The sequence below is a fragment of the Alligator mississippiensis genome, chromosome 7 (genome assembly GCF_030867095.1).
Source record: "Alligator mississippiensis isolate rAllMis1 chromosome 7, rAllMis1, whole genome shotgun sequence".
Taxonomy (NCBI): Eukaryota; Metazoa; Chordata; order Crocodylia; family Alligatoridae; genus Alligator; species Alligator mississippiensis.
This window is the reverse complement of record NC_081830.1, coordinates 56,077,139-56,104,402: the sequence shown is the minus strand read 5'-3', so window position 1 is coordinate 56,104,402 and position 27,264 is coordinate 56,077,139. Positions and strand designations below refer to the sequence as shown.

The following is a 27,264-nucleotide window of genomic DNA, read 5'->3' as shown; positions in this document are numbered from 1 at the left end:
CAAGCTTCCTTCCAGACATAACTAGCCAAAAAACCTGTGTGATGGCAAATTTGGCTCCATGACAGCAGTTTGGGGAGAATATTCAACAGGGAGCTTACCTAACTTGTAACAAGCCAAACTTCATGATCTGTTATTACTTCCAAATAGTAGATAAGCCAGATTTTTACAGTTGTCATGAACCGACTAGATGTCACATTCATTTTTATTTGACAGATATTGCTACATCCCAATGCACAATATAAATTAAATGATAATTAGAAGTCAGTTTGATTTTCGTAACATGGAAAATAAAACCCTTGACCTACATCATCCAAGTTTAGCGCATGGAATTTTATAAAATTAACATTTTCAGCCAGGAACATGATGTGCTGTACTGGGATTGGAAAAAGTGACAGTTTCATTTATATCTTCAATTATTCATAAAAAATGAATTGCTGTAAGAAACTTTTATTGCTATAAGTTAGAAATGTGAAACAAATTAAAATTAACATACCTGGTAAAACTTTGGGTACAACCTTAAAAGGCAAGGTTCATTGTTCAAAGAAAATAGGCACAGGGACAGACAAAGTGTCCTAAATAGCAAAAAAGTAAGAGGGATGCAATGGGACCCATTTTAAAAATTTACCTTCCTTTATGCCTGTCCCAAAGGAAAAAAAAAAAATTCACAAAATGTTGGGATTATCACTATCACCACAGTATTCCATCAGAATATGGAACAGAATCTATGGTAAAAAAGCAAAGGCAGGAAGAGAAAGTCGTTCCAAAAAGACAACTTGCACTAGGTGGGGTGGATTTAGATCAGGGATGTGCAAAATACAGTCCGTGGGCTTCATCCAGCTGTCTGGATCTAGGTCTAGGCTTGGGGACAGCCCAGGCTGTGGCACATGCACCTGGTCCTGTGCCCCCAGGCACATGCGGCAGAGCTAGGGCAGCGCAGCTACTGGACTCGCTTTCTGTCTGCCCCAGTGGGAGCAGCAGCTCCTTCTGGCAGCTGCTACTGCCAGACCACGCCCTGTTGCCTGGGCACCTAGACCTGTCTGCCCTGCACCTGCCACTGGGGGCGGGACCCATGTGGGTAGGGCATACTCGGTCGGGCGGATGGGATGGGGCTGTGGGCAGGCTGAGAGTAGTGTCCAGGAACAGGACAGCAGGACAGGGCCGAGATCATGGGGTGGGAACAGCATGGGGCTGGAGGCTGGGGCCCAGGGCCAAGTCACAAACTAGTCCCTGCACATCCTTGTGACAGGCGCTGGTTCCCTGTACAGCAGTGTGCAGGGCACAGATCACGGCTCTGCCCTGGCCTCATGCTGTCAGGGCCCTATGCTCCCAGCCTAGGCCCTGCCCACCCATGGCCCCATCCCAGCTGCCTGGCCAAGCATGGAGCAGAGCCACTTAGGGGCCATTTAGGTGAGCTGTTGCAGGGGGAGGGGAATGGAGAGGTGGGTGCTGACCCAGCCTGCAACAGCTCACCAAAATACCCTAAGTGGCCCTTGAGCCCAAATAATTGCCCACTCCTGTATTTTTAAAAACCATCTAAAACATGTCATTTTTCCATCTTAAAACTATAGCATGTTCCAAAGAACTCTTTACCCCCTTACTAAAAGAGTGATACTAAAGGTGGACCCCATATCTAACCAAACAGCTGTTTAGAACTCAAAACGCCCATCTATCTTGTGTCTTGGCCCTCAGACCTCAACATTACTCACAGACTAGCTCTACATTCTAGATCAAATGCAATTATAAAATCACATACAACTGCAGCTAGCCTGCATTGAGCTTGGACACTGCTAAGCACTTCTGATAAGAGTGAGCTCATGATTTTCAAAAGTTTCATATTAATCAAACAAGAACTAAACCCAGCTCAGGATGCAATTTTCTAAAGGACCACCCCCATCCCCACCCCCTCATACATAAACCCATCCGACTGCTTGCAATGTTTGTGGTAAGGTGGTTCAAGATTTTAAATCACATATACATTCTTCAGAAATTGTGCCTGCAAGTCACATTAAGCTTCTTTGGCACAGAGAGAATATATAGTTTATAGCCACCTTCATGGGCAAATCGGGCTGCTACTTAGAACACAGCAAGGTAATTTCATGACATATTCCACTTTAGTCAAATTCCCTTAGATTGAAGTTATTCTTATGTATATAACTCTGTATCACTCTATAACAGTTTGCATACTATTTTTCTAAATTAATTTATTTGAACCTCTACAGCATTAGAAATGAAAGACTAAAAATTCAGGCTGAATAGCCAAACAACATACCCAAACATTCTCTGCTCTGTTCTCAAAAGCAAAACTCTGAGACAGATGTCAAACTCAACACGTTATCCATAAGAGTTTTATTTTTCCAACAATAAACTGTTATTCCCACTATTAATTTAAAAAGCTGGTTCTTTTGAAGTACTCAAGGGCACTTGGTTTTTCACAAGCTGCACCCTGTTGTGTATAGCATCCCATTTTACAGTATCATTAGATACAGAGATAATTTCTACCCAATAAGCTCTTCTACAGCACTTTTTCAACTGTAGATTTCAGAGTGCTTTATGTAGGCAGTGAGCATCATTATCACCATTTACAGATAGAGGTGAACTGACCTTGAGCAAAGACACTTAACAGGCCAAAGGTTAGTAAATGGTGCCAAAGGCTACTGAATGAGCTTATACTGCAAGTCTACAATAAGAGAACAGCACATTCACTGTCAGAGTCCTTCTTTAAAGCTTAAGCAATTTAACTGGAGCATGTACTCAATCCTTAACATCGATCAGAAAACTTCATTCATCTAATCCTAATTTAAAATCCAAACACAGAGCTAAAAACATAGTTACCTGGACTGGAAATCCGATCACGATATTTGGGAATATCACTGCTCAGCGTCTGAAGCATAACCCACATTGTGAATGTAAAGAGTGCTGCCAGGAAGCCATAAAATACCAAGTAAAACAACAAGATTAAACCTGTAAAAGTTAAAAGAATTCAAAATCAACAAAATGTCTCTATTAAATTTAAACTAGATTCTAATTTTATTTTTGACAATTAGGACGAGAAGCCAAGGACTATAATCTGCATTAGAATCAAATTCCACGCATTCTTCTTACACACACGCACAGAGTTAGTTCTTTGCTCATGAATCAGTAAAGAAACAAACTGAACTTAAGGAAGTCTCTTAGTATAATCATCATCATCCCACACGACACAAAATGCTGAACAATACGATGCAGTTTTTGCAAACAATATTTTTTGATGTACTACAGCAGTTCTTTCTGGAAGTCAGCTGTACTTGCCAAGTATAGTGTGTACATTAGTGCAACAGAGCTAGTATACTAGGTGCATCTAGAATCACTACCAGCCTAGTCATGTATGAAGTAGTTATAGGTACACTGATATAAAATCAGGCACATATCAGATCGACACTGACAAAAGGAAAATTAACATTATGAGCAATCAGCTTTTTTTGGCTGGCATAGCTGATAATGTCACCAATAAGTGCTGCATGCATGCGCACAGTTGCAGCATGCACAGAGTCAGGAATGAAGCCAGGCAACTTGGAGAGTAGCGTTCGGCCAGTAAGCCTGTGGCAGGGAAGAGGTGTGTGTGGGGGGGGGGGGAGGCGGGTCAGATCAAGGCCCCCCACAATGAGGGAAGGGAGCTGGGCAGGGGTAAATGTTGCCCAGCCAGGGCAGTGGATGTGACCCCACTGGAACCGGCTCATCCCAGCAACATGGGGGGGGGGGGTGGCTGTCCACTGCACACACCCCTGGGGGAGGCATGTGCCCCCTCAGATTTGTGTGTGGGGCAAGGGTGGGCTGCTTGCTGTGGGCTCAGGGCCAGGGGCTACGCCAGCCTCTTCCCAGCAGGGGGGCTGAGCCAGGGCTGCGCTTAGAGTTGGTGGCGATGCTGGGAGGGGGGCTACAGCAAATTTTTGGGTGGCTGTAGCCCACCCTGAAGCCATCCCTCCAAGCACCGCCATTTCAATTTAGGGAGAACTAAACTGAATTAAACCCCTGTGGCAAGCACAAGTAGCCATAGTGTCAGTTGGCTTGTAACTTAAGTTTTCACTGTGATGGGCATGTTTTGCTCCCTACTCAGCTGGAGCAGTAGGATGCAACCCCACATGCAGGTGCATGTGTTTGCAGCGGTAAAAAAAGTACCAGCATGAATTTGTCCTGCTACTTTCTGCTGCAGCACACACCCCTGCACATGTTTTGGTGTGTGGCAAACTGCCCTTTTCCCATTCCTCCTGGCTCCCCACATCCTTGAGGAGCCTGGGGGACAACTAAAGCAATGGAGATGCTCTGGCTGGTAGCCAGAGTGTCTCCTGGGAAGACCAAGCCTCTGTATCTGCTAGCACATGCTCCTTTTTCTCTCACTTTTTTTTTTTTTTTTTTACTACCGGGACGAGAAATTACCCCCGTGCTGCAAATCTGCAGTGTGTGGCACATTTTAACATATTCTAGGTGTGCAGTTTGTGGTGCCACAAACCGCACATGCCTGCACGTCTAGATGCGGCTGGGGAGTCCAGCAAGCTAGAATCATAGAGTGTTTTGCTTCCACTCCCTCCCCCAGGAGACTTTTGCTTGCTGGACTCTACTGCTTTAACTGAGCATGGAGCAGAATATGCCCCCATCACAATTCCCATACTGCAGCATAGTGATGGACTAGCTCTGGGCAGTGTGGATCAGCCAATCAGGTCTGCCCTGTACACTGCTGCCATCTGTCTCCAGGCAAACTAATGGAGCCTGCAGAGCACCCCAGGATGTGCGCACAGTAAAGGTGCAGCAATAAAGATTTTCTGGACCGATACTGATGGCCAATTATTAACAAGCCATATCAGCCGATACTGATCTGATTGCTGATATGCAGCCTGGCAGCTGGGAGAGCAGCACCCAGCTGGTAAGTCATTGGGGGGGGGGGAACGGAGAGGAGGGAAGGGGAGTCGGGGCGGGTGGCAGATCAAGTCCCAAGGTGAGAGAGAAATTGGGCCAGGGGCAGGTGCTGCCCAGCTGGGGTGGGGCATGGAATGGACCTGTGAGCAGCTCGCCAGGGGGGCAGATGGAGGGGAGGCACCTCCTGCTACTGCGCACACCCCCAGGGAGGCATGGGGAACACATGCCCCCAGATCTGTGCGCACGGCGAGGGCAGGCTGCTGCTGCAGGCTGGGGCCGGCACTGGGCTCTTCCTGGCGGGTGGGGGTTAGGCCAGGGCTGCCTGCCCCTCACCCTACGCACAGATCCAGGGGGACACATGCCCCCCATGCCTTCCCCAGGGGTGTATGCAGCAGAAGCCACCCTCTAAACACTGTGCCTCCCAGACAAGACACTCACAGCTCTGCCCTACATCCTGCCCCAGCTGGGCAGTGCCAGTGCCTGTTCCTGTCCCTGCCCCTGGCCCAGCCCCACTCCCTCCCTCACCACAGAGGCCTCAAGAAGCTGCTGGGCTGGCTGCATGCATGCTACACCTGCATGCATACATGTGGCATTTATCGGCAACATTAAATCGGCCACATCAGCCAAAAGAAGCTAATTGCCAGTAATATAAATTTTCCTTTTATCAGTGCCGATACAATATGGACCAACGTATCAGTGCACTACTAGTACACAGCAACACCCTGGCTGTACAGCGTCAGCACTGCAAGTCCTCTGCTCTTCAGGGCCTCAGCATTCAAGTGTCTGTTCAGGCACCTCTGGGTAAGCTTTTCTACTCAGAAAGCAACCCAGGAAAAAAAAACAAACTCTTCCAGATCATTTAAACATGTGCAACAGACTTCCCCTCCTCCATAAACTGCTATGGACATGTGACCTGGTCCTAATTAAAATGAGAAGTGTAAGGTTAAGGAGGTAAAGGGTTTTGAACACTACAGATGAGTCTTTATTATGATTAGAGAAAAATTAGTCTGAATAAACTCACATTAACAAAACACAAGATAATATTCTAGAGAGACAGATAGTCTGTAGCTTTCAAACATATCTGCAATTCAAAGTAAACCCTAAGCTCCACCAGAACCTCTAGCCTGATCAATTAACTCATGCAGCCTAAATGACAGAAATTTGGTCAGTCTTGTGTACTGAAAGTGTACAAATGTATGCATGAATACTACAATGAGTGGAAATCTCTTTCCCACCAAGCCTGATTTGCCTGGCTTCTTCCTGCTTGTAACAGTATATGTTTCTGCAAGTGAACTGCAGGAGGTTTTCCAACTGAGGAAGCCAATTTGAGTAGGAGTAGTAACTGGGCTTAAAGGGAGGTGGGTGGAGGCAGGGGGATAGAGGGAAAGAAGAGACAGCTTCATTACCAAGTTGCTTCCCTTTCTATTCTGTTTAGTGTCTCCCTCAAAATAAATGGTATTTAGCAATGAAATCTGTTATACTATGGCATATCAAGGCAAAACAAAAGCTAATACATGCCCATTATTCAAGCCATTTACTAAAAGTATATTTTCATTTCATGTTTTCCTTCTTATTCTTGCAGGATTCACACAAACCCCAATTTTATTTAAAAAAATATTTTCAAACTCTGGACTGTTCTCTCACTCGTACTGAAATTACCTATAAACAATTAACTTTTGACGAGTGGTCTGTTTGTAACCAAGTGATTTAGCATTCTGAAAAAACTAAACCAACATAGAGACGCTTTAACATGTATATCTCGAAAGAAAGTAACTACGTGCAAGATTTTAAAAAAACTGAGTTGTAAAATTGACAGTCATGAATCTGAATGCATATTTCATGCCCAATGACCTGCTATTTTGCAAGCTTGCCAGGGAAAATAATGTGCACTGCAAATAACTGCATATATAAATGATAATCTAAAATGACAGCCCCTGCAGTAGTGCTGTTAACGCAAACCTTGGGTGTGTAGTCAGGCAGAAGGTTTTCACTTTAGAAGTTCTGTATCACAAATCAATTTGAGGGTAAAGGATGTAATTATCCATGTTAGTAAGCCACAGTAAAAAAGCTTAGCTTGAACAGTAAGCTTTTCGAGGAATTCAGATCATCCCATGACTGTAAAAATGTTCCTGTAGATATGAGTATTTTTGAGCATAAAAAGTGTTAAATTTGACACTTACGTTGAAGCTAGATGCCCAATCTAAACTCTGAACTCAGAATTAAGAAGGAACAGCTATTATGAATTTACCAGAGTGTACTAAAAATAGCCGTCAAAGTACGCAATTTTGTATGTTGTAATATTTAGGTACAGGACCTAAACAGTCATAAGGAAATTACTAGCACATGGCCAATTCAGATGAGAAGTCTTTTGGCAGATGTAAAAAAAGCACTATGATAGAGGGGACAGTGCAAGAGATGGAGGGAGAATATGCATCAGCTCTGCACCTGGGTTCAGCCTTTGGACACTCCTATTCATCTTAGATAGTAGCTATTAGATTTGGAATTCTCCTCCCATTATGTATGGAAAGAAAGTAGAAACTCTCTTCTATTTCTCTTCCACTTGTCTCCAACAGTTCGCTCATTGCTTCTTCCTCTGCTTTGAATGCCTGTCTCTTCTGCGCTCTCCTTTCCTGTATCACAGACTGCTTTTACTGCATTTCCACTTCATTGTGAAAGTTTTATAATCCTAAAAATTTACTTTAGAGCTCCACCTGTTACAACTGAAGTTAACTTATAAAATGGTAAGTTTCAGTCTCAATCCAGTTTGCATTTTATTTATGTTCCAACACACAAACCTCTTCTGTCCAAGGAACTGAGGGGTGGGGGCGGAAAGGAGAGAAAATGCAAAGCCGCAAACCTTGAAACATAAGAAAAGAGCAGCAATACTCACTGTGTCTCTAATCATTTAAATGAAATGTTCATTAGTAAAAGTAAAAATATCCCAAACTGTGGTTACAAAGAGCCAACTAGTCATAAAGTACCAATCTCTTTAATTAAAAAGGAAGCTAAAGATAGATTAAGTGATTTCCTATTACCCCTTCTGCATGGGAACAACTGCTCTAGTTGCCTCTGTAATTTCAGACAGGAGTAAAGCATACTGCATGATCTTGAGAGAATGTCTGAATATAGTAGTGGTAAAACAAATGCTGTAGAGGAGGATTTGACAACACATAGCTTGTTGAGCCACTGGATCCATTCTGCAGAGCTGGAGGGTGTTGCCTGAACCTGTGCTGCTGCCACCCAGTGCCTTGGCTATCTGCTCACTAAGCTTCCAGCCCAGCGGAGGTTGTGCCGGGGCTGGGGAGCTGCAAACTGCATATGTATTTCTGCCTCCTCCCAGCTGTAGTGTGGGAACAGCTAGAAGTTGTGCCCGTGTCGCAGCTGGTGGGGGAGGGAGTGGCAGTGGCATGGGCACAGCTGGAAACTACTGCATAATCTGTACAAACTGTGAAAAAGTTAAGCAATTCTGATTTCCAAGATATCCTGCAACAGTGGTTAGCAATCTCTAATAAGCTGTGCACCAGAACAACCCAGCTTCACTACAATGAAGGCTGTGTCGATTCGGTGGCAGCAGCCAGGGGAGGCAGGGGCCTAAGCCTACACCCACACTAAAGCAGTTTTACCACTACACTTTATAATCCCACCAACAAAAGACAAAATGAAAGAGATTAAGATCTTATTTACTTAACTGACATGACAGCATAACTAAAAAGTAACTAGCACTATTTAATTTAAAGGATTTGGATCTATTATGTATTAATACTTGAACCACACTCTAGAATAAACCAACACTGATGATGCACATAAAGATATTTTCAAAGGGTATACAGACGATCTGACAAAAATGTAAGTTTATTTTAGTATGAGTCTGACATTCCATGGACTTGTGTTAATTTGGTTCATCACATTAAAAGCAGCACAAGAACAATGTAAATGATATGCACAGCACAAAGAATACTGACTTGTTGCAAATGTAGCAGCCAGAGTTTGTTTTTTTTTTTTAAATAGGCTTGTATGCAAGACTCTTAAGCAGAAGATTTTAATTCACAGAAATGTTTTAGAATCGCAAGGAAGTGGCTAAAATGTTGTCCTGTACTACATTACACTTTCTTTTTAAATTTACAGAAACTATTTTACAAATTTACAACTCCAAAATTAGATCACGCACACATCATAAATCACTCTGGAATCGGACTGAACCCATCTGTCACACGTTTATTCTCTTCAATGTACTAAGTATGTTACATGGTCCTAAAGTTTGAAATGCAAAGGAGAACATCATGGCCAGATACAAAACCCCAGAAGTTTAAAAATGCTAATTTCAAACTCAGCTCATATGTAACAAGTATCTCCTTCCTGCAAAAGTAATATTCAGTCCTGTTAACAAAGGCTGAATATTGTTCTATACTAGAACTCCCTTTGAGAGATGGAGAGTACAACCTCTACAAGCTCTTTGCCTTCAGTTTGCAAAATGGAAACCTCAAGTAATCTAATGCAACAACTTTGCTCACAAATTAGTCCATGTCCACCTTAAAAAAATCAGCATCTTATCTACAAGACTTTGGATGGCAGATAAAAATGTTTAATACAATAGATAGAGTGATATGGAAAGCCCAGTGACAATTATACAGAAAATGAAATTTCCATAAACCTCTAAAAATATACAGACTACCTATGGCTTATAAAAAAAAACCCAAACAAACAAAAAAACAGCTTACAACTTTGTCCAGCCACAACAGTACCTTTCCTATGTCCAAAAAAATAAAATTAAATAAAAAATAACCCCCCCCCAAACAAACAAAGAGCCCCACCACCTTTGTGGCATTCCTGGAAGTGATTAAAATTCCCAAAACAATACTCCTTTTTATCTAGCATTAAGATTTTCTGTACCATAGTAATAAGCTTTTTATAACACATTTTAAAGACACAAATGTGTCTGCCAATCACTTCTTGACATTTTTTTGTCAATTCTTGACAAAAGTACATAACGGGACAATTTTCTTGCCATTTTCCAGTTGGTCTAATAAAAGGTATCATTTTGGAAGCAAGAGTTCTAGTTTTTTGTCTGCCAATCACTTGCTTTTGCAGGACAATAAGGGTTCACTGGTATCAGTGATTCTCAGCCAGGGTGCCACAAAACCCTGAGATGCTGCAAGATCCTTAAGGATGCCACAAAAATATTAGTGCTGTTAGGTGTACAAATGCTTATATAGGATTTAAGATAAACGTAGAGATTTCAAATAGGAATCAGTAGCACCAAAAACATTCTGATCTGTTGTGGTCCAAGTTCTTTGCAACAGTAAAACAGTTCCAATATTTTTTCCATAGTAAGAGTGAAAGCTTAAGAGTTGGCATTTTCCAAGGAGTGCCTGCACACATGACTCTGAATCTGGAAGCAGTATACCCATGCTATTAGCCTAGATACAGCATATAGGTGACATGACTATGCTGCTTCCAGTTCCAAAGCTAATGCATACAGAGCTTGTTTATATCTCCATCTGGCCCAAGTCAGCACCAAGCATTCTTCCTGCGTACAAAATGAACACTACCACCTGAATGAACACCTCACAGAAGCATTATTCTATATTTGGGTGCTCAACCACTGGTCCACAGGCCAGACCCAGCCTGTACAGCAGTGTCATTCAGCCCAGAGGGTACCCCAGGGGTCTGAAAGTTTTGTAGTGGGGGAACAGGATAGCATTAATTACTGCTGCCAAGTTTCCAGGTCTGCAGGGAGCTCAAAGGGCCAGGAAGTGTGGCCCTGTACCCTAGATCAGGCCCATGGGGCTGAAGTAAAGTGATGCCAGATTCATGCCACTCATCTGGCCCACAGGGCCAAAAGCTTGAGCACCAGTGTTCTATATGTCACCTTAAGCCTACCATGTAGGACATGGGTAACAAATGTAAGGCCCACAGGCCAGATCCGGCTCCCAGAGCCAGCATAACCAACCCACCCAGTTACGAGAGGGTCCACCAGAAATTGGGGGAATGTGGCCCAGCACAGGGGTGAGTGGAAGGGACGGGACGGGACGGGACGGGACGGGACGGGACGGAGTGACCTGCTGCAGCAGCAACCACAGCTCCCTGACCACTGGCCCTGCTGGCACATGCCCTACGCAGGATCCAGAGCTTTAGCCATCATCATCGTCTACACCAGAGGCAGAACTGGCACCCCACCACAAAACACATCAGTGGCAGCAGCTCCAGCTGCAGCATGGGGCATGCAGCACAGAGCAGGAGCGGCCACCACCACCAGAACTACTTTATACCCCAGTCAGGAGCTGGAGCTAAATCTGCTGCCACTGCCAGAGCCACCCCGTGGCACCAGCTAAGTCTGGACCAGTCTCATGGTCCAGATCCAACCCAGGGCAGGAGACAAGTTTTACAACTATAATATAAAAATTTCTTCTCACTTAAATATGCAAGGCAGGAAGAAAGATTAAGTGTAAAGACATTAAAATTAAGCTGCAGCCAGACAATAATAAGGATTATCTGGATAAGGAAGGGGGCAAGCTGTGGGAGGAGGTAACAAAAAGAGATGGTCAGAGAACTTTGCTGGGTCTGAATGAATTCAAGTCAGCAGGGACAGAAACTTCATCCCAGGGTACTGAAGGAACTGGCAGAGCTCTCAGAGCCCTTGACAATAATCTTCATGAAGTTGTGGGAGATGGGCCAGGTACCAGAGGACTAGGAAAAAAGCCAACACAGTGCCCCTCTTTAAAAGAGGCATGTAAGATCCAGGGAATTACAGACTAGTTGGCCACACCTTGATTCTTGAGAAGTTACTGGAATGCATCTTAAGGAAGGTCATTTGCAAACACCTAGAGAAAAAACTGACTGCAAGCAGCCAATATTGATTTACGAAAAACAAATAATGTAAAAGAAACTTGAACTCCTTCTTTGACAAAAATTACTTTGGTGGATGAAGGGAATGCTGTGGATCTAGTGTTATCTGGACTTCAGCAAGGTTTTTAAAAAGGTCCTATAGGACCTTATCATAAACAAATTAGAGATGTTTGGGCTAGATAAAACTAACACAGATAGATAACCAACTCAGCAGCCACAAGCAAGGGGTAATTATTAATGGGTGCATGTCAATGGCAAGAAATTTTGAGTGGAGTCCTACAGGGGTCTGTCCTGGGCCCAGGACTGTTCAACACGTGTATTAATGATTTGCTTACTGACACAGATAGTTTCTTGAGCAAGTTTCCAGAAATGAAACTGGGAAGGATCACAAACACATTAAGGATACAAACTCAACTCAGAAGGTTCTCAACAGATCAAGAAGTTAGGCTGCAGCTGAAGTTTAATGAGGACAAATGCAAGGTGCTATACCTCGCAGGGAATAATAAAAAACAAATATAAGGAAGTTTCATAGATTTCAGAGACATTAGGGCTGGAAGGAACCTCGTAAGATCAAGTCCAGCACCTTGCCTAAGGGGCAGGAAGTCAGCTAGGATCCCAGCAAAATAAGCACCCAACTGTTTCTTACGTATCCAAAGTAGGTACTTGCACCACCTCTGGGGGGAGTCTATTCCAGGTCTTGGGGGCTCAGACAGCAAGGAAGCTTTTCCTTATGTCCAGCCTAAAACGGTCTTGCAGGAGTTTGTGATCGTTGCACCTTGTCATCCCTTGGGGTGCTCTGGTGAACAGGTGTTCCCCCAGATCCTCATGCATACCCGTTATGTACTTATAAGCAGCCACCAGGTCACCCCTAGTCTTCACTTCTCCAGGCTGAAGAGTCCCATGGCTCTTAGCTTCTCTTCATAAGGCCTGTTCTCTTGCCCACTGATCATATGCGTGGCTCTCCTCTGGACTCTTTCAAGCTTCTCCATGTCCCTCCTGAACTGTAGAGCCCAGAACTGGATGCAGTCCTCCAGCTGCTGCCTCACCAAGGCTGAGTACAACAGGAGGATGACATCCTAGGTCTTGCTTGAGATGCATCACTAGATTCAAATCAGAGGCTTGTTCACTTTCCCAGCTGCAGTATCACATTAGTGGCTCACATTCATCTTGTGGTCAGTCATGACTCCCAGGTTTCTTTTGGTTGTGGTGATAGCGAGTGTAGCATTGCCAAGCCTTAAGTGTGATGTGGGTCTGCGGTTTGCACCCTCCTTTTCTGCTACGTTTCAAGGTGTTTTTATGCCTTCCTCAGAGGCATTGGGTGTTGGCTACAGCCAAGGCTGGGAACTGACTGGGGTATGCCAATGCTCCTGCTAGGACCAAAGCCATAGGTTCCAGGCTGGAGGGTCTTGCCCCTCCACTCAAGGTCAGGCTGATTACCATATTTCAGGCTGGGAAGGAATTTTACCCCATGGTCAGACTGGTATGGACTGTGCAAGCTTTTGCCTTCCTCTAAAACAGGGGAGGGAGTGGAGGACATGGCCCTCTACCCAGGATCCCTTGCGCATATATTGACAACAAGTCAGAGGAGCAGGACATTGGCTACTGTGGATACACTGCTTTACCTGCAACAGACTAGAGCATTAGGTCTGTGTTGCCAAGGTTGATGATAATCTTACAGAGAATGTAGATTATGAACTGCACAGAATGGTTTAAATAGGGATGATCCTACCCCAGGCAGGGGTTGGACTAGAAGATGACCTCTGGAGGTCCCCTCCAGCCCTACTTCGCTTTGATTTTTGTCTACAAGCATAAAACTTATCTAGTATATCCATATCCAATTACAACTCACTTCACAAATTCTAATCTTGGCTATCAGCGATATGACTGAAGCTTACTCAAATCATAAATGACTGGACATAGGGATCAGCTGCAGACAATACAAGCTTTAATAAATCTGAATTCATTAGTTTGTCAAAATCACCTAAGCAATTTGAACCATTTGATAAATAAGACTCTGTACATGGAAAATTTACCCATTTCAAATGAGCATTTATGCAGTATTTAAATCAGTATGCATGACTGTTTCCTACTATAAAAGTAAACACAGGAAAAGGAAATATGAAGAAGACCGTGGCTTCACAAATTTCAGGATTTTCCAAGGGGACTATGCTACTTCCAGTTCCGAAGCTAATGCATGCAGAGCTAGTTTATATCTCCATCTAGCCCAAGTCAACACCAAGCATTCTTCCTGCAAACAAAACGAATACTACCACCTGACTGAACACTTCAAAGAAGTATTTATTACTCTACTAGCCAATGGCCCATCAAGAATGACGTGGGACAGGGGGAAGGCTAAGATGGAGTGCCACCACCTAATGCCCCATGCTGCCACTCTTCTGCCTCTCGCAGGGAGCAGGGTTGGGGATACCAAGGCCAGTGCTGCTGGCCTTGGCTCCCCCACCCTCTGTCTGGTCCTTGATGTGGCTTCAGAATCATGGTGGTGCTCCCTCACGCTTGGAGCAGTCTGATTGCCTGTTTCCATCAGCCAATCAGAGTGTAAATAAAGCATTAGAGAGAGACAGAGAGAGACTTAGGCTTTTATAATGTTAGAATATTAGGCTGCTCAACCACTGGCCCACAGGCCACATCCAGCCTGTGGAGAAGTGTCATTTAGCCAAGGGGGAACCCCAGGAGTCTGAAAATGTTGTAGTGGTGGAACAAGATAGCGTTAATTACTGCTCCCCTGCTGCCAAGTTTCCAGGTCTGCAGGGAGCTCAACAGGCCAGAGAGTGTGGTCCTGTACCTTAGATAGGGGTCATGGCATTGAGGTAATGTGATGCCAGATCCAGGCACGTGGCGTCAACCCCATGCCACTCACCTGGCCCACAGGGACAAAAGCTTGAGCACCACTGTTCTATAAGTCACCTTAAGCCTACCATATAGAACAGGGGTGACAAACAAGGCCCACAGGCCAGATCAGGCCCACAGAGCCAGTGTAACCAACCCACCCAGTCACCAGTGAATCCACCAGAAGTTCTCACATTTTTCAATGATAAAGGAATTAATGAATTGGCATTTTGACACAAATTTCTCAGAAAGGGGACATCAGAACTAACAGATGAATTTGCATAACCAAGCTACAAACTTAAATTCTGTACATCTAGCAGCACAAAATGACAAAGGACCAGATCAAATTATGCACCGAGTGAACATGCAGTCCAAAACCCTGAGGTTTAAGACTTGTTTGTGGTGTACATGGCATGTACCATTTGAATAGCTAGATTATTTATTAGCAAGACTAAGAATTAAAAATGTTTCCTTTTAACATTTTAATTCCTTTCATTTTTTTTAAAATCACAATACATACCTCTACTTGCAATTTAAAAGTGATTAAAAGTTAAGAGAAGTGCCCACAGCTTGACATTCTTTGCTACAGTCCTCTGAACTTTGCCCATTTCAGCATAATTTGACTTCAAGAAGTTTTAGAATGGCCTGTACACAAAGAACAGTGGACACTTCACAAATTACAAGTTATAGATTTTCTATTGTAGTAGAAATGTACCTTGTAATACCCTATCTCCTGAATATAGGACCTGCAAGAAGAGCTCAGGATATTGCAGTAGTATAAAATGAGTAAACAGATGACACTCTTTCCTTTTAGACAATACTTGTATGGTTAGGCAAGACAACACTGACAACGTTCATTGCGCGCGCGTAATTCATGTATGCATGTAAGTAAACAAGATGCTGCAGTGCTCTGGAATACATTTGGCAACCATATTCTGCCCACATAAATTCCTTCTCCATTTTCAAATGGAAGTTTTTCATTTAAACTAGAGCCAAAAAAAAGCACTTAAACACCTAGGGCGCACAATAAGTGCTGCTGCTACTTGTGCCTGGGGAATGCCCATGCACATGCACTCTGGCACACAAATAGTTGCCCCGGGTGGGCTAGGAGAAGCTGGAACCAGCACCTGGGCTGGCCCCAGCAGCCTAACCTAGGGTCCTGGAGGTCTCCCAGGGGTTCGACAGTGGCAATTTGGCAACGGGGAACCTGGCCAACAGCTGGAGTGTGGCTCCCACTAGCCAGGCTCCAATTTCGGGCTGTGTACATTGCTGCCACATGCAGTGCCCTGCTTTTTTCTAGTATTGGTTGGGTTTTTTTGTTTTGTTGGGGGGGGGGGTATTTTATTTTAACATCGGGAGAGCTTGGCATCAGTAGCATAGGGAATGCCTGCATTTGCGGTGCTGCAGATGGGTCTACCACACCACACACCACAAGTGCACACTCATCTGGATGCACCCCCAAACTAACTTAAGCACCTAAATTCTGCTGAAGTCCAAGAGTGTAATCCACAAAAACCCTGCTAACTGCTAAGACACCCAAGTTACTTTACTGGCAAAAACTTTGGCACTGAAAAGTTATGGCAGCAAGCTCAACTAAAATGACTGCCTCTGGGCTTGCTAACTGAGCTGAGAATTTCAGTGCTACTGGAGACCTAAGGACATTCTGGATTCATAAATAAGGCATCCCTTCAGTTAAGTTTTTTGAAGGGCCTGATCCAGTACATGTTATGAGGAAGCCAAACACACCAGAAAGCTTTAAGTTCCACATACACACAACAGTCACAGTCCTTTCAATTCAAAAACAGAGCTGCTGGTGGTGTCCATATAAAGACTACCGATTACAAAAAACCTGAGATCTATGTCCTTCTCAGCCTGAGACAGTCATAAGGGTCTAGTGCAGTGGTTTCCAACCTTTTTAAGTAGATTACCTTTGGCATTTAAAAGCAACCCAAGATCTACTGTGTGCCACCACCACCCCCACTCCCCCCCCTGCCTAGCAGGTAAGTCTGTGGGGAGGGAAGGGGAGGGGCAGATCAAGGCAGAGGGAGAAAAAATTATTTGGGGGCACACCTCCCCAGCAGGTAAGTCCCACCCATCTGGGACCCCACTCAAATTACCCCTGCTCCTGCCTTTGCGGCACTGTCCCTCACCACAGGGGCCAAGATCTAGCCCCCACCCCCACAGACTGATCTGCTGGGGGACACGCATGCATGCATGCAGGCACTCAGCCCCCAACCCCAGCCTCAGATAGATCTTGGAGCCTCTTGGAGTCAACCAGTGAATCAAGATCACCAATGGATCAAGATCCACTGGTTGGTGAGCACTGATCTAGTGCAAGTAAACTGAATATGCCTCCACAACTCAGTGACAAATGTACCTCCATGGGGGAAAATATGGAAGGAGAAAGGGGACAGATTCATACCAGGACCTGGATGGCTTACAACATGGTATGCATTTTAGCCAATAATTCCTTGATGCAAAATACACAAACAATCCCTGCAAGTCACTGTTCTAAAAAGCTTTGGGGAACTCATTGTGACTGGTTGGCTGCCAAAGAAAACATGTTAAAAAAATAAACCCTAAAGGGAAAGTAATAAAGTGCCTAAAGCGTACACCATAACTCTGTAAGTCTAGTAGTATGCTGTTCTAGATTGCAGCACAAGATAAGAATTCTAACAGAAAGTGTTTAAACTTCAGTGCCAACTCATTTTTTTTTTCCCCAAGAGGAAATTTACAAGTCCAAAAATGCAAGTAAAGCACTTCCTATGTTTGCAAGGAAGCAGGACCTGCAGGAAAGCCTTTATTGCAAAGTGATTACAAAATCAACCCATATTATTCAGATAATTTTAAATGTATAGTATACCAGGATTCATTCAGAGGCACAAATTCAAGTTCTGCTCTGCACTGGTACCACCGGCTGACAACAATCAGCCCAGATAACAAATGGATACTTGGTCATTCAGGCTGAGAATTCAAAAGTAAGGAATGTGATGCTAGTTACATCATTCCCGCATGTGCTGCTGGCTAAAGAAACTTGTGCTTTAAGCATGCTATGTGAGCCTTGAAGAACTTTTGCCCCACCCCTGCTTCCCCATGCTTTAAAATACTTAAGACTTACTAGTGCTACTTTAACAACACTAATTCAAGATCAGATCCAGACAAGGATAGACCAAGACAGGAAAGTGTTCTTTAATGGGAAGCCTACCTGTAAATGCACAAAGATGCAGTGATGACCACTTACTAGATGCTACTTTTAATATAATTAGGGACCTACCTAAACCATGGCAAGACAAAGGAATTTTTGTGGGCCACTCACAGTGTGCGGCACCAATTTCTCAGTCTTTTCAGAGTGACACCCCCCACCCCCATTGTCCAAGAGGACTGGCAACTCTGCCGCTTGCTGCTGATTGGCCAAGAAGCCAATCGCTCATTTTCAGACTTGCAGTGCTGCAACACTACAGCTAGCTTCTTAAAAGATGGTGCCAAAAATCCATTCACTTCCCTGATTGGAGCCTTTACTGAGTTTTCATCTCTAGCTCAGCCTCTCAGTAGCTCTCTCGCAAACCACATGCACTACAGCTGCAGGGACTGCTGCACTTTCTTTGTATTCCAGTAAGCTTTTTTTAAAAAAAGGCAATTCTGCGCAAAATTGCAGAAAACACCATATTTCACAGTGATCACAGAAAATGCCATTTTTTGCAGTTTCTATTAAAATCATGAAACCATGATTTAAGTAGGTCCCTAAATATAATATAATGATAACTTAAGTAAGGGAGGGTGTTAATTTAAAGCCAACTAAGCTTTAGGATGCCAAGAGACTGTCAGCTTCTGATTAAGTTCCATGTTTAGACAAGCCCTAATTGCTAGGAACTGACTGTACGCTCAGTACCATAAAACAAACAAGGCCCCTACCTCAAGGCATTTGCTGACGGATGGTAGCAGCTCCATAAAAATAACCCTTTGAAGTATTTAAATGATGCCAGGTATTGAATCACTGATTCATCAGCAGGCTCTGTGGTGCACCTGGTATCATGTGATGCTTGCATGTTCAGTACTTATTGAAGTAACATCATCTTTATGAAACACATATTGCAATGAATACAGTATTTTAAATGTAATATGGGGTATATGATTCATAGATGTAGGGTTGGAAGGGACCTTGTAGATCTTCTAGTCCGGCCCCCTGCCCTGGGCAGGAGAGAAAACTGGGCTCAAATGACCCCAGCTAGGTAAACGTCAAGCCTCCTTTTAAAGACCCCCAAGGTAGGAGCCAGCACCACTTCCCTTGAAAGTTGGTTCCAGATCCTAGCCGCCCTGACTGCGAAGCAATACCTTCTAATGTTTAGTTTAAACCTACTCTCTAACAACTTATGGCCGTTATTCCTTGTTATTCCGGGAGGTGCTTGGGGGAACAAGGTCTCTCCCAATCCCCGCTGGTCCCCACCAGTAAGTTGATAGATGGCCACCAGGTCCCCCCTCAGCCTTCTCTTGCTGAAGGCAGAACAGGTTAAGGTCCCGTAGCCTCTCCTCATAGGGTCTGCCCTGCTGTCCCCAGATCATGCGAGTGACCCTCCTTTGGACCCTCTCAACACTGTCCACATCCCTCCTAAAGTGCGGCGCCCAGAACTGGATGCAGTACTCCAGCTGTGGTCTGACCAGTGTTGCATAGAGGGGGAGTATCACCTCCTTGGCCCTGCTTGTGATGCATCTGTGGATGCACGACAAGGTACAGTTAGCCCTACTGACTGTATCCTCGCATTGTTGGCTCATGTTCATCTTGGTTTTTCACCTAGTCATCCAAGTCGCTAAAAAGGAAATTGAACAGTGCAGGCCCAAGGACCAAGCCCTGGGGGACTCCACTGCCCACTTCCCTCCAGGTTGAATATGACCCGTCCACCACCGCTCTGAGTACTACCCCTCAACCAATTTGCAATCCATCTGACTGTGTAGGCATCAATGCCACAGTCGCCTAGCTTTTTAATGAGAACGGGATGGGAGACAGTGTCAAAGGCCTTCCTGAAGTCCAGAAAGACTACATCTACCGTGACACCTGCATCCAATGATTTTGTGACCTGACTGCAGAAGGCAATCAGGTTAGTCTGACAGGAACTGCCCCTAATGAACCCACGCTGGTTGCCCTTAAGCATCATCCCTGATGCTGGCCCATCACAGATGTGCTCCTTGGTAATCTTCTCAAAGAGCTTCACCAGGATTGAAGTAAGACTAACAGGCCTATAGTTGCCCGGGTCTCCCTCTTCCCTTTTTTAAAGATGCTGAATCCCTGTAACATTACTTTTCACTATTTGATTAGTAAGGGATATAGCTCAATACATTTCAAAACAAAACAACAAGATGGCATGAAGGAAAACACTTCAGTGGGGACAGAAGCAAATTAGTAAAAGCAATCAGTACCATGAACTGATAACAATCATGATCTAACTGTAGTACTTCCTAACATGCTATATTAATGGATAATCCATTACTATAATTGAAGATACTATAGCAAGGATATGCACAGAAGATAAACTGAATGTTTTCAAGAAAAGTATGTGCTATACAATGTCTGATACTTGAGTAACAGAGCTACTTGGAGTCAGTCCAGCAAGTACACCTGTCTTATAGTAGTTTTAGACAGCTGAACATCTCAAGTAAAGTATTATATCCCTGTGGCGTTTGAAAGCTGAAAGCATCAAAAAAGTGGTAAAAATGCTAGATAGTAAAGACATCAACATTCTACCCATTCTTTGGGTGCAGCCAGCAAGACAACTTATTTTAGATTCTGTAAAACCCATAGAGCTAAAATAAAGTTGGTAAGTCTTCTCTTTAAATGTACCCAGACTAACTTATTTTATACCCATTTCTGCCACTTGAAATAATCCTTCAATACTGTCAAAACATTTTAAGGCTATTATAAATATCTTTTAATTTACCTAGTTTTTTTGTATAAAAAAAATTTCCCCCATTTTTCAAAAGTAATGCTAATGAATATTTATGTCCATTAATACTTTCCATTACATTCACCAAGTTAGCTTTTGTAGAATTAGTACTTCAGCTTTAACACATCCAACTGGACCAAAACTGCAGCAGTTGAACTTCTGAAGATCTGCCACCAAGTGACAGAACCAGTGTACATCACTTGACAGATCAGTTCCCAGTGAAACACCAGAACTGATTTCAAGACAGAAGCCTTCCCGTTTACACCTTCCATTGCATTAAAAGGACCAAGACTTGCACTAATAGTGTACTTTCAGAACAAACTTAAACACCCAAAGAACACACACTTTGCAGCAACTAGCCTAAGGCTAAGGAAATCCTTTTCCACAGGATTCCCCTCCAAAGAACCTAGCCTTTCAAAGACAGAGGAGAAAGAGTTGCATGTACAAAGTGAAGGAAAAAATCTGCAGTTTAAGAGCAAATATAAAGTCCAGCCTTTTTGATCACGCATAATTTCAATGAGATGAGTAATTGGCAGGGATTGAGGTTTTCTGTTTGCTGCAGAAAACCAGACTTTCTTTCTCCTTTATAAAAAAAAAGCAAGCAGAAAAACCACAGGCTTTCTCCTTTAAAGGAGAAAACCGTGGGAAATCATGGGTGCCCCTTGGAGGCTGGCAGAGTTCCAACCTGCAAGGGGCTGCTTGGGGTTAGAAAAAGCAGAAGGATGGCAATCAAGCAGGGGGTATCACACGCACATGCATGTGCACACATTCACATGGCAGCCAGGCAGCGCAGAAAGCAGCTGCAGCAAGTTCCCACAGTGGAGGGGGCTTCTGGTAGTGGTGCCAATAGCCCTGCCCAGCTCTGCCCTCCCACACTGGGTCCCACCCACTAGGCCACACAGCCCACAGGACAGCCCACATCCTCCTGCCCCCACAGGCTCCACTCCAGTCATTCTGCTCCAAAGTGGGGGTTCTGCTCCAGCCAGCCTCGCTTGGGTGCTGCTGGGACAAGCAGGGGGCTGCGGACCTTGGCGCTGTCCCAGTAGCCTTGGCAGCTAGAGGCTCCTCTGTGCAGCTGGACCTACATCCTGGTGAGCAAGAGAGGCAGGGGAGCTCTGATTTTCCACAATTAAAATAAACCAAAAATCAAATGCCAAAGCATATATATTTTTATAATTTATGATAGTGATTTAGGCACTGGTAAGATTCCAAATTGCTTTACAATTGTAAATATATCAATAAAACATTGTGCTCAACTGATACTTACTTAGTGGTGTTTCATTTTAATCACAGAAGAACACGGAATTTGGAAATTAATGAGAACTTTGGATTTTTTTATTTTTTGTTTTAAATCAGAAACTTTGCTATTTAAACCCTGGTGACCACAATCAGAGACAGTGTCTCTGCTACACTATGCTCTCCTGCACTACCTAAGCAACACAAAAGGAACAAGAAGAATTATTGCCCTGCTGCATATGTCCCTGTTATGAAGGAGTTCAGAAAAGGCACAGATTCTGCCCCGCTCTGACCCCAAACAATCTACCATTATGTCAATGCCAAGGAACTGCTAATCCGCTTACCATACACCTATTATCTGAATTCCTATTACAGAACTAATTAGAGTAAACAACATTATATAAAGGTCCAGGGAGTATTTTACCCAACATATTTACTGAATTCATACTTGAAATGAGACTTAATCTTTTACTGTAAGATCTGTTTACAAAATAGTTACTCAACTGCTAGGCATGTCATTTATGTCATGAAAAACAAAATCCAGATGTGACCACTAGCACAAAAATAAGCCAGGCTAGTGGTATTAAAAGGTCAGTCTAGCTATAAAGATAGAGATGGTTGGTTCTTTTGCCCTTCAAAGACCTGAAGCGTGCCCAGCACCCCCCTCCAGCCCTGCCTCACAAGATGATTTCACCACACACTCATTCAGTCAACCCACGCACTTGAAGGAAACCTGCTGATGAACTGCCTTAACAGAAGAGACACACTAGACTGACAGCAGCAGAGTGGAAATTTCCTTTCCTTCTCTATTCAAGCAGCAGGGTCTCATTTCCATGTGAATACACGGCAGCTCACACCAGAGCCCAGCTCTTGACAGACACCAAGGAGACCTTGGCACCACAAAGGCAGGGCACCCCCCATGCATGTTCTGATGTCGGCTCCTCCTAACCATTTCAGGACATCAGTATTCATTGAGTTTATCTGGGCCCGGCTGCGTTGGGCAACTCTCTCTACCCCATGCCGTGATGTCTGTTGGTTTTAGCAGCACCATTCCTGAATCTCCCGGCTTCACCAAAGCAGGAGGAAGAGGCCGGGCACCCTCCGGAGCCAACAGCCGCTCGGCCTGCGGGACGCTTCACCCCTCGCGTCCCCGCTCTCTCCAGAACAAACACTGGCCCAAGAGCCAAATATTTTGCCTCCCAGCAGAGACGCCCTCCGCTTCCCTCGCCAGCTCGCGGAAGGGGAAGGGAGGCGACGGGAAAACAAAAGCAGCGGTTTTTTCCTGGCCCGGGCGAGGCTGCAGGGGCCGCATGAGCTGCCGAGCACCCCCCAGGAGGGCCCCGGAGGCTGCAACAGTAAGGAGCGCGCCACGCGGCCTCCCCCCGCCTCGGGCTCCCGCAGCGACGGAGCGGGGGAAGGAGGGAGGAGCCCGGCGGGCCCCACTGCGGCAGCCGAGCTCCCCGCACCGCCCCCCACCCCCGCGGTGCGGACCCCGGGAGGGAGGAAGGAAGGAAGGAAGGGGGCGCGCGGCGGTTGCGGCCCCGCCCCCCAGACCTGTCAGGCTCAGGCCACGTTCGGAATGGAACGCGGCGGGTAACGGCCACGCGGCGCGGCAGGGCAGGGCGGGGCGGGGCGGGGCGGGGCTCCCCGGCCCCCCGCGCCTACCCCAGCTCTTGGCAGTGCGCCCCAGGAGCTCGCCGCTGCGCGGGTTGTAGATGAACTGCCGCCACTCGGCCATGCTCTGGCGGAACGGCTTCTTCTCCTCCTTGGACATGGCGGCAGACGCGGAGTGGAGGCTGAGGCCGAAGCGGTGAGGCGCGGTCCCTCCGGCGCCGGGGAGGAGAGAAAGGGCCGGTTGTCGGCGCCAGGCGCCTAGAAACCTCGCGGCCGCGTGACGTCACGCGCCCCCAGCCAATCCGGGCCCGCGCTGGCTCCGGCAGGCAGGCCGCTGGCAGTCGGTGCGCGCTGCGGTCCAGCCGCATTGGCTGCGCGCGCGCGGGGGGCGGGTGCACGGGGCATTGGCGCTCTGCCTACGCCGCAGAGCCGCGGGCAGCCGGGGCTGGGAGCCAGATACCTCAGCCCGCCCGGCTTTGCCTGTGCCACCCCGCAGCCGGGCTCGTCCCCCCGAATCTGCGCCGAGACTCGCGGCTGGCATGGGGCGGGGGCGCTTGCTGCGTCTGCCTCAGTGTCGCTCCTTCCTCCTCCTCGAGGCAGGTCCCTAGCTCAAATGGCTCCGCACTGGTGTGCTGGGACCAGGCTGGCACTGCAGGGTGAGGAAGAGGCTCTGCTGGCAGCTCTCTTTCCGATACAAATATCTAAGGGGGAAAAGAAACACCCAAAGAGATGACTGGTCAGGGGAAATAGCCCTCCCTTTAAGTTTCCTTGAATGAAGGAATCGAGGAGTAGACAGCAAGTACATCTTCCGTTTCTCCCCTTAAGGTACAGGGACTCCTCCACTTCTTCAGTGGCGAGGATAAGTAACGCCTTGTGGCTCCAGTGACTGGGCTCCATACCCCTCTCAAGAAGATTTAACCATTGCACCCCATCTAGTGCCAGCCCAGAGCCTAGCAGAACTTATGATCAGCTCTCAGATTGATAGATACATATTAGTTGTATACATTATATATTCGTTAGATGGATGACTAATTAGTGGCTCTACAAAAAATCAGCTACTGTAGCAGGAGAGCTCCCATATTAGTGAGGGGAAAAAGCAGCTCATTTAGCGTTCAGTCAATAAGCCAGAAATCTTGAGTGAAGATGGGACTGAAAAGTTAGGACTACAGTGTAGAAGATTGTAATGGAAACCAACATGTTTATTACAAAAACAAAACAAAAAAGCCTTAAAAAATACGTTGATGTAAACTTTGTTTTCAGTGGTGCTCACGGTGAAATATGCAGCAGAGGAGAAGCACAAGACCTTGTGACCTCAATTGCCAACTTCCTATCCTTTCTTCTAGGGAAAAGGGCATCGCACAAATTATGCCATTTTCTACCATTGTCAAACAGCAACGAATAAATCACTCCAGGCTTATTATAGGTCTGACTGACCAGTGTATCCAACTTCAAAGCTGAAAGTTTTCAAGCTTCTTTTCTCAGTGTTCTGGCAAACGTAGACGGACAGCAAGTGAAATAGTTGTTATTTTCTTTAAAGGTTTGATAGTCAAATTTTTTTTTAAGGAAAACAGACATACTATTACATTTTTAATCATGTTATCATGTTCATTTTAAACAAGTTTGTTACAACTGAAGATCAGGTTGGCTAGAAGACAATACCATACAGGTTGTCTTTGGAATTTTCCTCATTTAAAACAAAATACACAATACCCTTACCTGACCTGCTTCAGTAGGTTCAAAGTCTAATGCTTTCAATATAGGAAAAGCAAAACCACCTGGTTTTCAAAAAAAGTGGTGAATCTCTACCGACCTCACCAACTTGAGCTCAAATTGGGAGTACTTACTGCCTCTGAAGATCAGATTACCAATATCTAAAGTTGTTGACCAAGGAAAATATGGGCCAGTTAGCCTAACATTGATTCTAGAAAAAATTAAATAGAACAGTCTGTTTAAGACTCCATTTTCTAATTCTTCATTGATAAAAAGTTACATTAATAACAGCCAGCATGTTTTCATGGCATGTAGATCTTGTCAAAAGTGATTGATTAAAAGTTTCTTGCTTTATATGGAATTAAAGAAAGCACACATTACATAGATTAAAAACAGGTCTGCTGACATTTCAAAGCGTAGTTGTCAATGGAAAGATATTTACGAGCAGTTCTTTGGCTGAGAGCCAATTATTATTTTCATTTGCCATCTAAATCAGGAGGGTCAAACTCAAATAAGTCGATGGGCCAGATCCAGACCACAGGGCCTCTCTCAAGCCAGGTGGCCTACCTCTGGATCCAGCCAGCAGGGGGCCTACCTCTGGAGCCAGGGGGCAAATGCTGCAGCTTTTAGTCACCAGTGGCAACCAAAACCACTACAGTTGGTGGCAGCATTCACCCTTTTGGTGTAGGCCACATTGACACTGTGGCTTCAGCAACATCACTGAAAAGTCCCCTTGGCCAGATGACCCACCTGTGGGCCACAGCCTTATGTTTGACACCCCTGATCTAGATGAGAATAGATATTCTTCACTTCCGCAAATAAACAGATTGGGAGGGAAGTAGCAAGTAACAAGGGAGCAGAGTGATCTAAATCACGCTCTGTTAAGAGAGCAGGTCTGTATTACATGATTATGGATGGCATCAGGCAGTCCTATATCAAAACATACCTCTCTTAGTCCACATGTCACCTTCTGAACTGGAAGTAAAATTATCCAGAGCCACTCTACTATGGTAGATACACTACTGCTAGCAAGAGAGATGGAGAATTAAAAACAGGCATCACCTGTTTCAGTAAAGGCTTACTTCTGTACCATTCCACTGTAGTAGATCTCAGATATGCTGCAATACATTCAAATGCCAGGCACTACATATCTGTAAGCAAAACAAGCTACACCTATAGCATGGAAGACTACTTTAGAAAGAAGAGCTCAGAAGTACTTAAGGGTCTCTGTAGATCAGGGATAGGCAAAATGTGGCCCACAGGCTGGATGCGGCCTGCCAGGCCATTCTATCCAGCTCATGGGGCCCCTACAAAATTTAGAAATTAATATTTATCTGCCCCTGGCTGCCTGTCTTGTGGCCCTCAATGGCTTGCCAAAACTCAGCAAGTGGCCCTCTGCCCAAAATAATTGCTCGCCCCTGCTGTAGATGATTACCTCAGCATGAGCTCTTAGTGCAATGTTGTTGCTAAAAGTGCTAATGTAATCTTCAGATATATAGAAAGGGGATGGTCAAAATAGTGGGTAAAGTGATTTATGTCTGTGTACACAGCACTACAAAATTCTGGTGTTCACTGTTCAAGGCAGACATAGAACTACTAGACAGGGTTCAATGGATGGCCACAAAAATGATCCAGGAGCTGGAAAAAAACAAACATTAAAATGTGAATCTCAAGGAACTTAATTTATTTGTCTTATTCTCAAGGAAAACATTGGGGAAAATTACTGGATTAATGTATTTACAAAGTGGAAAAGATAACTAGCAGTGTGGCCTTTCCACTTTGCTGAAAAGTGCATAACAGTACCCAATGGCTGGAAATTGAAGTTTGACAACTTTAACCTTGATATTTCCTAGGTGTAATGATCATTACATATTTGAATAGCAGAATAAAAAGAGAAAGTGGATGTGCATTGGGATCATAGCAAAACAGGACAAAGTAGGGTTACAGTCATCTAGTCTAGCCTCCTGCTCAAAACAGGATCATCCCTGACAAAAAACCATTCCAGCCAAGCATCTGTCCAACCTGCTCTTGGAAGCAGCCAAAAATGGAGACTCCACAGTTGCTCTTGGTAGTTCCTTCCTTTCCCCGCCCCCTTTTGTTATAAAGAAGTACTTTACATTTGCCCTTTTCCAATCATCCAACTGCCACAAGTTCTCAATGAGGATAGCCAATGGTTGTGAAATTA

General features: G+C 44.9%; 1 protein-coding gene across 1 annotated transcript in view; it reads right to left on the bottom strand.

Annotated features, from left to right (window-relative positions):
• ATP1B3 (ATPase Na+/K+ transporting subunit beta 3) overlaps positions 1 to 23,625 on the bottom strand; it is a 45,715-nt gene extending 22,090 nt beyond the window's left edge. Inside the window, exons 1-2 of the mRNA XM_006263321.4 lie at positions 23,421 to 23,625; positions 2,833 to 2,961 (exon numbers count right to left, since the gene is read on the bottom strand). Coding sequence (XP_006263383.1) covers positions 2,833 to 2,961; positions 23,421 to 23,529 — 238 coding nt within the window. The 5' untranslated portion in view covers positions 23,530 to 23,625. The remainder of the gene's footprint in view (positions 1 to 2,832; positions 2,962 to 23,420) is intronic.
• Between the last annotated feature and the right edge of the window lie 3,639 nt (positions 23,626 to 27,264).